The sequence below is a fragment of the Anomalospiza imberbis genome, chromosome 13 (assembly GCF_031753505.1).
Source record: "Anomalospiza imberbis isolate Cuckoo-Finch-1a 21T00152 chromosome 13, ASM3175350v1, whole genome shotgun sequence".
Taxonomy (NCBI): domain Eukaryota; kingdom Metazoa; phylum Chordata; class Aves; order Passeriformes; family Viduidae; genus Anomalospiza; species Anomalospiza imberbis.
The window spans coordinates 9849768-9862531 of NC_089693.1; the positions used below are offsets into that span (position 1 = coordinate 9849768).

Here is a 12764-nt window from a genome sequence, read left to right on the forward strand (position 1 = left end):
TTTTCAGTAATTACTGCAGTAGTGTTTATTTCAAACTTGAAACTGATTTTCCCAATCAGCATTATCAAGCCATCCACAAGTGCACACTTTCTAACTTGATGATAAATGGAGTACCCACGCAGTTATTTAACAGTGAGCTGCATTAGACAAGCAAAATGTTTAACAAATTTCTGGACAATGGAGGGAGGAGTGAAAGATTCCAAAATACAGTAAATTTTCTAGTCTGCCTCTGTCACCACAGATTTGCTTCTACTTTTAAGAGATTTTCGGTTATTTTTTCACTCCTTAAACTTTGTTGTGATAGCATTACCTACTGTGTAGTAACAATCTAAATAATGTGTGTTTAAACCCAGCATTTTAGCTGTCTTCAGATGTGGTGAAAATACCGCATGGTTGAGCCAGGAACACCTATTAGTGCAAGCATAATTTGGAGTATGATTTATCATGCAAAAATATGAATCTGTAGCTCTTACAGAAAATCAGCTGCAATCTTTTACTTTACAAGACATTTTGGACTATGAAAACACCACACACAATCACACAGTTGTTTCATTTTGACAGGGACAGTCTTCTACAATGTGCAAAATGAGGCACACACTCTGTTCCAGTCAGTAGGTCTGTTAGGCTGCTTAGCTGTCCCATTCTCCATTATTCTGATCGTTGTCCTCCTCTTCTTCAGAATCAGCAGACACTTTCTTAATTCTCTGCATGGCTGCCTTAATGCTTCTCTCCAGCTCATTAGGGGATCCTCTACTGAGATCTCTCTCAGTATCTCGATTCACTTTCCTTAGTTTAACCCCTTGCCTTATGGCAGAGAGGATGCTGTCCTTCACAGAGGTGTACGGATTTGGCTGCTCCACCTTGCGAAGGTGAACTTCACTGCGCTTCAGAGAAGCCAAAACTTCATCCATGGAACCTGCAACACATAAATCCACTGTTACCAGAAGAAAGCATGAGACAACCACACTTAAGAGGTATGAAGCCCTACCCAAGTGTTCAGGGCTCTTTCTTTAATCTGTGCTAGCACTAGGATGGTCTGTTCTGGCACAAGAATGATCTTTTCTGGCACAGACTCTTTCAAGCTCTGCAACAGCAGGCTCTGGAACTGCTTTTAAAATGCAGTTACAGCTTTTATGTCTTGAATTGAGAATCCAATGCCTTCTCATCATTATATAAGGTTGTGCTCTAAGGAAGAAATTATACACAAAGGACAACGCTCTTTTTCATTACAACTTTATGGGCTTTCAAAAAAATTGCACTGAACCAAAAAAAATCTCTTGCATTCTGCGTTATAAACAATTCACCATCCCTTGTAGCTTGCCCAGAAGCCTGCTGAGACCGTCAATTGCATTTTTGTTCAGCCAAGAGAAAAATGAAAGGATTTGAGTAGAAGGGCTTTAAAGTGCACCACTGAAGTCACTGGGAGCCAGATCAGGCCCTATGCAGGCAGCTTTTTTCTGCATGGACTTAGAAAACAATTCCTATTTTGCAACATGATTTAGATCTCAGGTGTATGTTTCTGAACTTCAGACCACGAAGGACACCATACTGAGAGTTTCCACTAGACCTCCTGATACACACTAATTTGTGTTTTACTCCTGCTGGACTCTCTGCTGCTGGCTCCAGACTGTCAGACAGGGAGGCTGTTTCCCTGGACAGCAATAGGTCCAGACCATCTGTGCCTCACAGCTAGAAATATTTTTGCCATGCGCAATGCACACAAGGTTATATGATTAACATCAACCACTTGAAATGTAACAGTCTGCTAAATCCTGTGGTACCTTCAGAGACTAAAAAAGATCAAGCAAAGATCCACCAGATTGCCTTACAAAGCCTACAGGTAGGAGAGTCTTAAGTCTACTACCTAAATGGGTTGCCTGGTAAAAGGTTAGTCAGACAAACAAATGATAAAATAAGCCTCTCCTGGCTTTTCACATACAAAGACATGAGTAGCCCATAACTAAAACCAACATGTTTATGAAGCTGTTTCAGTAAGTTCCTATGGTAATTTAGCAATTACTGTTACAGCTACTGACATGATGGCTTTCTTCAAGAAATAGGTGTAAACAACTAATCAGATCTCTCCAATAAACAAAAAATACCTTTTCTTATCCAAAAATAATAAAAAGACATTAATGTTAGGCTGTGAACAGCAGTAAATATTAGCTACCAGAAAGGCCTTTCCAATAGTAATCAGACTACTCTGGAGTACAACTCCTGTTGCTAATCAAGGCTTCTTAAGAGTATCTGTGGTAGTTATCCCATGGATATCCCACACTGAAGTCGGCACTGAAGATGCACAGTAGTTTGCCATGGTAACTCAAATGTGTCTCAGCCCTTCAGCTGCTTGCACTTCCCCACAGCTTGGAAGAACTAAAAATGCTGAACTTCCCCTGGTATTTCTGCCTGTGGTTTGCCTCTGAACTGATAGGATACAAAGGCTGCTTGGATGTATTGTGAAGAGTTGAAAAGGAAAAGGAATGTACCACATTTAAAGACATTCTTCATTCTAGCATAAGCTCCACTGTGAAAAACAACAAAAAAAATTGCTGACTTCCAGCTTAGATCAATCTCTCCGACATAGTCAAAATATCCGCTAGCCTCGGAGACAAAAATAAACCTGTTAGCAGGATGCAACCAGGGCAGCCTTGGGAGGCTGCTGAGCTCTATTCTCATTCAAACTACTCCTCCAATTGCCAAGTTCAGCCTTCAATTACACCTGCAAAGCAAAGGTGTAACAGAGCAGAATTTCTTCCCTAGGAATGTATGCCAAAGCTATTCACCAGCCTTACAAATCCTGGTTGAATTCTGCATGAATTGCCTTAGGAAACCTTTATTTAGAAACCAAGTAAATCATAAATGGACAAAAGCTGTGCACACCTTAGAAACATAAGCAGCCCAATTACCAGCTCTGTAGTATATACATCATAAACATTAAAATGTAACCTTAGTACAGTTACAAATTTACCCACATTGGTCTTCTGATTGGAGCACCAGGACCCTGTGAAGTGTCTCAAACAGGAAACACAAATCATTTTTACTCATTTAACATCCTGAGCTATGGTTAGTGTTATTGTATGTAGTTTCTTCCACTAAGCTTTCCAAGAGCCTCATTCTCCTGATCAAAACTACACGCTATTCCTGTCCAGAAGCAGAGGAGGGAGGGAGACCACAAAAATGCAGGAAATGCATTAAAAAGTACCGGTTGATGTGAGCCTACTTACCTATGCAATTATTTATGGACCTCCTGGATGAGTCATCCTGATTGTGCAGTGCAGGGCTTTCTGAGGGGCTATCAGAGCTGAGGGGAAGTGGTTTATCCTCTGTTGCTGATGGTTTTAGCTGGAGAGGTAGGGTGGGAGGAGGGGGTGGAGGGGGCAAGGGAGGAGGTGGTGGAGGAGGGGGTGGAGGAGGGGGTGCTGAGCATGGAGACACCATCAATTGCTCACTGTGCTTTTGTTCCTCTGTGTCACCATCAGTAACGAAAATCTGGACAGGGATGTCTGCTGGGGGGGTATTCTGGCATGAAGCTTTTGGTTCCTTATCTTCTACAAGCAGAATGCTCTGCGGCTGCTCGAGAGCTGTCCTGACTCTCGATGAGGGTGCAGGGGACAGAACTGCTGGGGCTGCCCCTGTGCTCGATGCAGGCGGAGGGGACAGCACCACAGCCTGCTGAGGCATGCCTCGTGGCAACTTGGGACTGCGAGGCTGGGGACGAGATGTTTTCAGAACAACATGAGCTGGACACTTCTGAAAAAAAGAAATCATAAGGCAGGAGGTCACATCTCCACTGAACTGGCCAAAACATCAACCCCAATGAGATAAAAAGCCACAGAGCACAAAACTGTCCTACTCGCCCATTCAAGCAGAAAATTCAACCCTGAATAAATTTAAATGAATAATAAAGCATTTATTTCAAAGCCATTTCCTCACCTGTATTTTTTGCAACAGAGTCCACACCTGGAAACTGTATCTTTAGGAAATGTAATCCCCTTTACTCAATATACATAATCCTATTTTAGGCTATCCAAATGGTTGTCTCTGATTGGGACCATGCTCACATGTGAGCTATGGCTCCTTTCTGACATGTTTCGACACCACTTAGGACTACTGCAGCTCACAGTACTTGCCTCTCTGAATACTTTCAGCCTCTCCAGCGTTTTCTGACGTTCCTGGCTTATCCAAGCTTTTTTCTTTTTCTCCTCCTCTTTTTGTTTGTCTCTCTTCTGCATTAAAACACAAGTAAGTGAGCCTTAGTGTGTGAACACAGGCAGCTGCCAGACTCCCCAAGGCTGCTGTTTGGTACTCACTATCTGAATGCTGTGATGCTGCTGGAAGCGCTTTCTGCTCTCTTCTGCCTGTTGCAGTCTCTGCCGGTGGCTCGCTTCACACTGATCCTGGGAGAAGAGCAGAATTCTTGCAAGTCTCAGTCAGTTCACACTTCCTCTGCACCAACTCTGCCATTAACTCCTGTGCACCAGCCACTAAACAGCAACCACAGCTGGGTGCTTGGCAGGGCCAAGAAAGATGGCTAAGCTCAACTAATGTCAGATGAGAGACCCTGATGGTGAAGTCTGTGGGACTCCTTCATGCCTAAAGCCAATGTTCTCCTAATCAGCCATATTTTTATTCATGCTGCAGCAAAAATACATCCAGACGTGACCCAATCCCTCTGTCTTACACTTTAGTTAAAAAAAAGAAAGAAAAAATAAATAGAAGAAAGGGAGACAGAAAAGAAGAAACAAGCTCATACAAAGACATGAGGAAGAAGGCAAAAAGGAAGCTAGCAAAGCACTACAAAAATACAAAGCTACATTTTCCCCTCTCCTTTATTTGCCAGAGCTCCTAAGTACAAAAGGCAGGGAAGCAAAGGTATGGGAAGCACAATGAATGCCTAGCAAGGGTACTTTCTGTTAGTGACAAGTGCCACAGAGAAGCCACAGGTTTCAGTATTTTCTGTGGGAGTCGCTTTTTGTCGCTGCACAGAGGGGGATTATCCACATGGCTGACAAGCATTTGCAAATCATGTGGCATTTGGCTTCAGTGTTATACAACCAATAGACAGCAATTAAGTAAATGAAAACAGAAGCAAAGGAAGTGTCTGCCAAGGAAGCAGTTGCAAGCAAGAGACAATGATGGCTCACAAAACATAATTCCCAGTTTGTCCAGGCTACTGAGTGATAAAAGGTCAGACAGACTTGAACCTAAACTCTGCTCCCTACCCCAGCAGAACTGCAGGTGTAAGGTAAACTCCTCTTACTGAGAAGGTTCATGACAGTCAACTTTTGTCTTCCTAGTGGCCTGCTCTGAATGGGAAACAAATGAAAAACTGCCCTTTGCCCAGAACTGAGAGGCTGGAGAGAGAACTGCAGCTGTTCAAGTTTTCCCTTCCTCCTGTTCAAAGGTAAGATATCAGTGTGTGGGTTCTCCTATCACTGCAGTTTCCTCCACAGAAGGTCAGTTTCCTCCTGTACTGCAGCTGCTTTGATAAAGGCTGCTCGGGCAAAGCTCCAGCTTAGACCTTACCAGGGCTCTGGTAAGGTCTAGCTGATGGGAAAACACCTGGGTCACCCAGGTAAGTTTGTGCTCTCTTTCCAAGCCAGAGACACGCTTGCACCACACCATGGAGTATAAAGCTCACATTGCCCCTCTTTCTGCTTGCAAGCCTTGGCACTGAGTCATGAATCATCTTGTATGCTCCACCCAAACTTCCCTAATTGTTTCCTGTCCATCCCTCATGAGTCAAGACATCAGCTGAAGATAATGCACATCTCCAGGACTGCATTTACTTTTTTGTTCCTGAGGTAGGCTCTCCTCGCACAGACAGTCCCACGCTTTGTCTCCAACTGCTTAGTCTTCTGCCTCAGCATCGTCATTGCTGACAAGTTAGCGTAATGTTGTCCCATGGTCTGTTCAATGACCTTGAGCTCCTCAGGATTTTCACATGTATCATAGTAAATAACTTCATCCTGTTTCTCTAGAAAGGCATTTGGCATTTTTTAAGAAACCAAAAATTGCCACAGTTATTTAAACATTTAAAGAGCTAATGACATTTTAAAAGCCACTGAAGGCAGTGAGTTAGTTATGAGTAAGTGTAAAGCTCCAGAGCCGAGCTGGGTCCTTCACAGTCATATGCAAACATGTCACGTTACTCACAGGGGTGCTTTGCAGGATCAAATTTATGCTGTTAGCATTTGTTATTTAGCTTCCTCTTTCAAATGTCTCCCTGTGTTTCAACTCCTACCTTCATGAACTGGAGTTTTCCTGGAAAACAGAAGGCTCTTCTGATCACCACTGGGTGTCCTATTTTACTATTTACCACGCTTCAGTTATGTAACAAGTGGCAGCAATGTTTACCTCACAGTGTACGTGGTAACGGAGAATTCATATGCACAAATAACAACTCGACTGGTGCCCAACTTGGTATAACTGTGTCACAAAGATACACTTAAACTGGAAGATAGTGGTATTCAGGTAAGATTCTGGCTATAACCACCTCTTTTTGTCACTACAGGATGCATTTTGTAATTTCAAAATGTTAGATTAGAATAGATGACGATGAATTACAGGACCTATTTCAGCAGGTTCATGATACCCAGTTTCTGTGAGTAGATCTTGTAGCTATTAGAGCAGTTAAGCACTGTCAATATAAATTACTCCATGCTAAACCAGGGCATGCACATATCACAGCTGCTAGCAAGATGAGCAACCGGTGTGACTTTTTTTTTTTTAACTTGTGTTATCAAATTAGTGTCTAATTAATTAAAGTGACTAATTAAAGACAAACTATCAGATGGTACCACAGCATTAATGTTTTCCAGCAATGCTTTCTACTAGCAAGACCCGAGCAATGATATCCTTTTTTTAACTGAAAACAGAGCAGGCTATGTCCCTTCTGTGTTCTGAATATGTGCTTAAATAATATTTTGTTCTAACCTTTAATCTGTCTCTTTATAGTGTCCAGCTGTACAATAAGCAGCATCTCTTCATGTTTCAATACTTCAAGCTGTACATTATATAATTCCAGCTGTGTTTCATAATACTGTATTTCCAGCTCCTCCACTATACTTAAATTCTCTTCTTGTTCACCAAGATTCTCCATCTGTAACAGAAAATGAAAAGCATTAGTAACAAAATATGCACACATGAAACATGTCTGGATGCACAAATGCCTCTAAGGAGCCTGGTCTAACTAGCAGCTGCTTTGGTATGGAAAACAACAGAGCATTAGAAATGGCTTGGAGCAGAAACTGAAAGAACCAGAGAACCTTATTAACCTAAAGTATAAATTTACCTTCATTTTACTAGGAAAGACTTTATTATAATCTGTACAAATGATACTGCTCCTGAAAGCAATTATATATGGTACAGTACACTACTCTTGGAAAATAAATATCAGGTACTCCTAGTAGCAGTTAGATGGCATCAAAAATTAGTATTAAATAAGTATCTTAATTTTTCAGTGTCCTCTGAAAATAATATCTTGTCTTTATTTCCCTAAAACGAAACAATTTCAAAGATTATTATCACAAATGCTCAAATGATACTTGAACTGTAAAAGCATGTATGTTAAGCTTCACTGAGTGTCCTCAAACATGCAGGAGCAATTAAAAAACTGCAGACAAGCATTTTCAACAACGTAAAACTGTGCTGAAAACCTAAATCATTTCACTGACAAAGACTTGAAAAGCCTACTCTCATGACCATTTTGGTAGGTTTTGATCAGCCCTTCAAAGAACAGTGACAGAAAATGAGGCTTTGTAAGGTCTTACAAGTTTCTGAATGCCAGTTCTCTTCTGCTTCAAGCACAACTCTCTTGCCCTCAGATGTTGAAGGGTTTCTTTTGCTAACATATATTTCAGGTTTTCTAGTCGTGGCAAAGCTGATGCCCAGGTAGTTTTACCAAATCTCTCCTCATCTTGCTCCATCTGTTTGTGCATTGCTGCAGATTAAAACATGGTAGTAAAGCATGAGAAACGCAGTGTACCAATAGCCCTTGTGTGTTTCTGAAATATTAAAAATGCTAATCTTATTAAATTATTTCTGAAGCTTTAGAAATTACAAGATTACAAGGTTGAATTTGTGACCTTATGCATGTAAGTGAAATACTTCATTGCACCATGGAAACAACACCCTAACAGTTGCACAGCAATATACTATGTTCACATGCTGAAATCCTTGAGGATTTCAGGCATTAAAAGCACCCATGGTTTCTGTGCGGAGGTTTGCAGCTGTAAGTCTCAGGCAAGTAAAATCCAAGTTGTAAACCAAACTGGCTAAAATATGTAAATCTTAAGTGAATAAAGTATTTCTTTCTTAAGCTGCACATTCACCTGAACCTCAGGTTCTGCACAGAGATAAGAAGAGCTCTCAGTCACTTAAGTTAGGTATTTACACAACCTTTTGTATAAGTCATTCTGATTACCTGCCAGAGCCTTTACAGTTTCCTTGAAGTAGTTCACTGTGATATCCTGAATGGAGCACACAGCACTCTCAGCTCGCTTAGTCCATTCATCAGCATCCTTCTGCAAAGCTGCTACTCTTCTGGGCCCCAAATTATCATACTGCAAAGATTTCTACAAGGACACAAAATTCTCAGTTACCACCTGGTTTCCACAGAGGTGCAGCCACACTATGTTACACTTGGAGACATTTCAAGAATGGTGGCAAACACGACCTTCCCATTTCTCATTCTCTAGGCTAATTCAGAACCTTTGTTCTCCAATCCTGACTTCACATTTGGATTAATTTACTTCTTAAAATATTTTTAAAGCTATCATCTTTAAAATTACATCCAACACAAGTGTTTTTTATTGTTACTAAAAGTAACTCTTCTACGTGCAATGTTCTCTTCTATTTTTCCCCATGTGTTGACAGCACATTGCACCAGCAGGTTCTCCAGTTTGGCAGTTCTTTCACACAGGAACAGGGATAGAGAAATTAAACATTAGAGAGTGTTTTCAAGTTCACAAAGGAGACATGGGTACAAGCCCAACATTAAAATACATTTTTAGAATAATTTTATTTCAAATAAGCCCAAATATCCCTTACAGTTTTTTTTTTTAATACAAACTTTGTTTCATTCTTTCCAATTTCCACTTTATTTTTCAGAACTGTACATGGAACATTTTATTGTCACAGGTTTAGACCTTTAGTATCCAAGCACCTTAATCTAAAACTTGGAAACTGTTCTGCTTTTTGAGAACATTAAAAGTTCACTTCAATTTTAACACACTATATAAGGAAAATCAACATAGTAAATGGCTGTCAATCAGTCCCAGGGGTATCATAACTTTCAGAATGTGCTTCCAGTTTAAGATGCACATAAAACAAAGTGAATGCAGTGACAAATGATATGTTTTCATCTGCAGTTCTAGCAGGTTGTAGCAGTAGTAGAAAGCTCCTTTGAGTGGGAAGGTCTCCTCCACAACTGAGTTAATCTGGTGCATCAGCACTCCTGGGGACGACATTCTCAATGTAAAAAACTAATCCCATGGGAAGGTGGCACAACAAAGGCTACTTATATTGCAGTAAATTCAGCCTCCCAGAGAGTAAACCCCAGGGAGGTGGAGCCTGGGGAGATTCTCCTTTTAAGTGGGACACTGGTAGGAAGTCAGCTGCAGTCCTAGTGAAGCCATAATCATGGACTCTGAGATCCACTGAGAGTGGCTCTGCCCTAACTCTGAATTTGTCAGTCATGTTTGGTGGTTTGGCGAAGGGAAAAAAAGCAGGTACAGCCAGAAGTAGGGAATGTTACACGATTTGAGCCTGAACTGCTCTGAGAGCAGCTGATGCCCCACTATGTAGCTTGGCCCTTCACTCTGTAAAGGCAGACTTACCAGGATTTCCAGTTTGTACAGTGTCGCCAGCTCTCGCATATCTCTGAAGGGCTGCAGTAAATACTGGTAGAATTGTGTTGCCATGGTGACCAAATCCTGATAAGCTTCATCTTCTTCTTCGTACACCTTCATCAAAGCCACCATTGTGTCGGCACTTTTATGCTGCTGCAGAACCTAGTGGGATAAAAGGTAAATCAGACACGGCTGCCTTGCACTTCTGTGTGCTCGATGCTGCCAGGCTCGGGCAGGAAGGACCTGTCCTTCCACAGCCAAGACTTCCCACTGCACAGGAGACCTGTGCCAGGCATTCTGCAGCCACCCCAGACGAAAATACCTCCAACACCACACTGTTAAAGGCACTAATTGCTGCACATTCCATCAGGAGCCTGTAAGGAGCATCCTGCCTAGGGCATCCACCAGAAACATTCTAATAACTGTGTGCAGATGACTTGGCTGCTGCTTTTTATAAACATAAATGGGAATCTTGGGAAGTCTGTACTGGAAGGACAAGCAAGGTATTCTTAAACTAGCAGTTGCATTGCTTCCCCAATTACTAAATGCCTGCTAATGAGTTTCTGGATCCAGAATTTCTGACTTCAGGCACAGAAAAAAATAGATTGGCACTTACTTCTGATACACCCTGCAGTTAAATTCCTTGAACATTTGTATAATTTGTAACAGTTTATTCTAGCCTCAGTTCTAGTGGTATTGCACTTTGTAAGTCATAATTCTTCCATGGAATTACTGCCTTTCGATACACTATGCTCTATTTATTTCCTTCTATGACAGAATAAAAAGTTGGGGATTTCCCCTCAATTGTATTTGTTTACTGATACCAATCAAAGCTTCAATGGTTTTTCTTTGACACCAGCTGGCAGAGACCATGGCATGCTCTACATGCCAGGATAGAGTGAGCTGGCTGAGAGAACACAGCTAAGTTCCACTGAGACTCAGACCTTCCTGGAAGGACAGCGTGTGCTCTGCAGCTCCATAAAGAGGGAAGGGGATAGGAGGGGTGTGTGTGCTACCAGTAGTGAGAAAAAGCATTTAAAAAAGCTTGGGTTGTGTTGCAACTGAAAAAGCACTGAAATTAAACCATCACCTTTGTTCTTGCCAGCTGAGTCTGGGTAAGACAGCAGAATTCCCATGTACGGAGGAACTTCCCCAGAGAAAATCTGTGGAAGTCAGCTCAAGGGCATTTCCCACCCACCCTGTCTGCAGGCCTGGCACAGGCAAGATGGGAACAAGAGAATCTGAAGTGCAACATTTCTGATAATCCCAGAAGTATGACAGCCTCTTGGGCCCCCCCAGGAGCTTGTGGTAGCTCAGACACAGTCCGAGGACCCACCTGCAGCAATTTTAGTCTGCTTTTGCCCCACTATGGAAGCCAAATATAAATGAAAGAGCTGACTTTTTGATTCCTGTTCTAAAATTAAGAACGGAGGGTCATGCTGCTCCTGGAGGATGCTTAGAGTCAGTAGAGGGGAAATATTAGTGAAGGACGTTAATGAAAAAAGGATGCTCTGGTACTTCAGGTTGGTTTAATGTCTATTTCTTGAATCTTCCATAACGTGGTCTAGGCTACAGTATAAGGAATTTATGTCCCTCTTAGGCCTGCAAATACAACCCCACTCTACAGCATGTTTAGTCATATCTAAAACATAGCTGGAAATCACAGAGTAACTATCAGAGGCACCAAGCTGTACTTCACACCAAGACCCAAAGTGCCACAGAGCTGAACAGGCTTGTGCTGCTTCCAAAAGAACGTGGTGGCTGGAATGTATTTCTAACTGGGCTGTGAATTGTTAGTCAGTGACAGACACTGACTTTTGTATACAACAAGGTACATGTTCATGTAAACTAAAGCTGTGTTTTTAAAAACAGTGTCTTTCTGAAAAAGTAGTGTTGTTTCATCTGTTAAATACTGCAATAGGAAAGAGAAGGCTGAAGTCAACTGTCATAACTTTCCTCCAAAGCATGACCACTTTAATAAAATAGCTTTCAGGTTACTTTGCCAGAAAACAAGAAGACTCTAAGCAGGTACTGCAAGAAACAGCAGCACCACACTGCTGAGCCTGAAGTATCTGTAACTCGTCAACATTCTGATGGCCTAACTGCAACTCTATTACTACACACTACCCTTTGAATTCTTGCTTACAGGAAGGGGAAAAGATCCAGGAATACATCTATAGCAAGAAGAAACCTAAGACACCAAACGAAGAAAGTTCTAACATCATCATTACTTCAATCATTAGGACAGAATTTGACACTTAAAAAAAAACAACAAAAACCCACACACAATTTCTTTGAATACAAACCACTTATTTGTATAGGACCAGGACTAAGTTTGGTCTTAAAAAAAGACTGAGAATCCCCCAGTTAAAAGCATCACTGCAAACATGTAGCAGGAGACCTCCACAGGGAGGTTAGAAAATTAGCACATGATTGCATTCTCCTCTTGGGTTACTGTTCCACCCATTGCCCAACACTGCTGGATGTTTTTAGCAATGTGTTTTTGTAGGAGTGTCTGCAGCTTAAGTAAGAGCCCCAGTGCCTTACAGTGACTGTCCACGTGGACATGGCTTATTCCCCACTTAATGAAGGTGCACTTCCAAGACCGATGACACTTAGTACTCCAGAAAGTGTCTCTGTGGCTTTCAGACAATAAAAAAGTGTTTGTGTAAGCACAAATCTGAACATTGGACAACACCATGAGCAAGCTGCTATGAGTGACTTGGCCACCCTTGCTCACGTGAGTCTGGCGAGTCTGCCCCGACCGATGAAGTCCCGCAGCAGCAGGGGCTACCAGGCTTATCATGCAACTCCCAACGAGCACGGGGCGCCAAGCCGGAGCTCACACAGGTGCACCCATGAGCTGAGCTGCAGCACCGAACACCGAAGACAGTCCGACACCGAGGGGCCCCT

The 12764-nt window shown here is 42.0% G+C and overlaps 1 protein-coding gene across 1 annotated transcript in view; it reads right to left on the reverse strand.

The window, feature by feature from the left end:
* Positions 1-12764, reverse strand: part of WHAMM (WASP homolog associated with actin, golgi membranes and microtubules) — a 13465-nt gene continuing 701 nt past the window's right edge. Inside the window, exons 2-10 of the mRNA XM_068203831.1 lie at positions 9840-10013; positions 8426-8576; positions 7773-7942; positions 6937-7102; positions 5790-5977; positions 4311-4397; positions 4122-4226; positions 3225-3750; positions 1-916 (exon numbers count right to left, since the gene is read on the reverse strand). Of these exons, the coding sequence (XP_068059932.1) occupies positions 630-916; positions 3225-3750; positions 4122-4226; positions 4311-4397; positions 5790-5977; positions 6937-7102; positions 7773-7942; positions 8426-8576; positions 9840-10013 (1854 nt within the window). The 3' untranslated portion in view covers positions 1-629. The remainder of the gene's footprint in view (positions 917-3224; positions 3751-4121; positions 4227-4310; positions 4398-5789; positions 5978-6936; positions 7103-7772; positions 7943-8425; positions 8577-9839; positions 10014-12764) is intronic.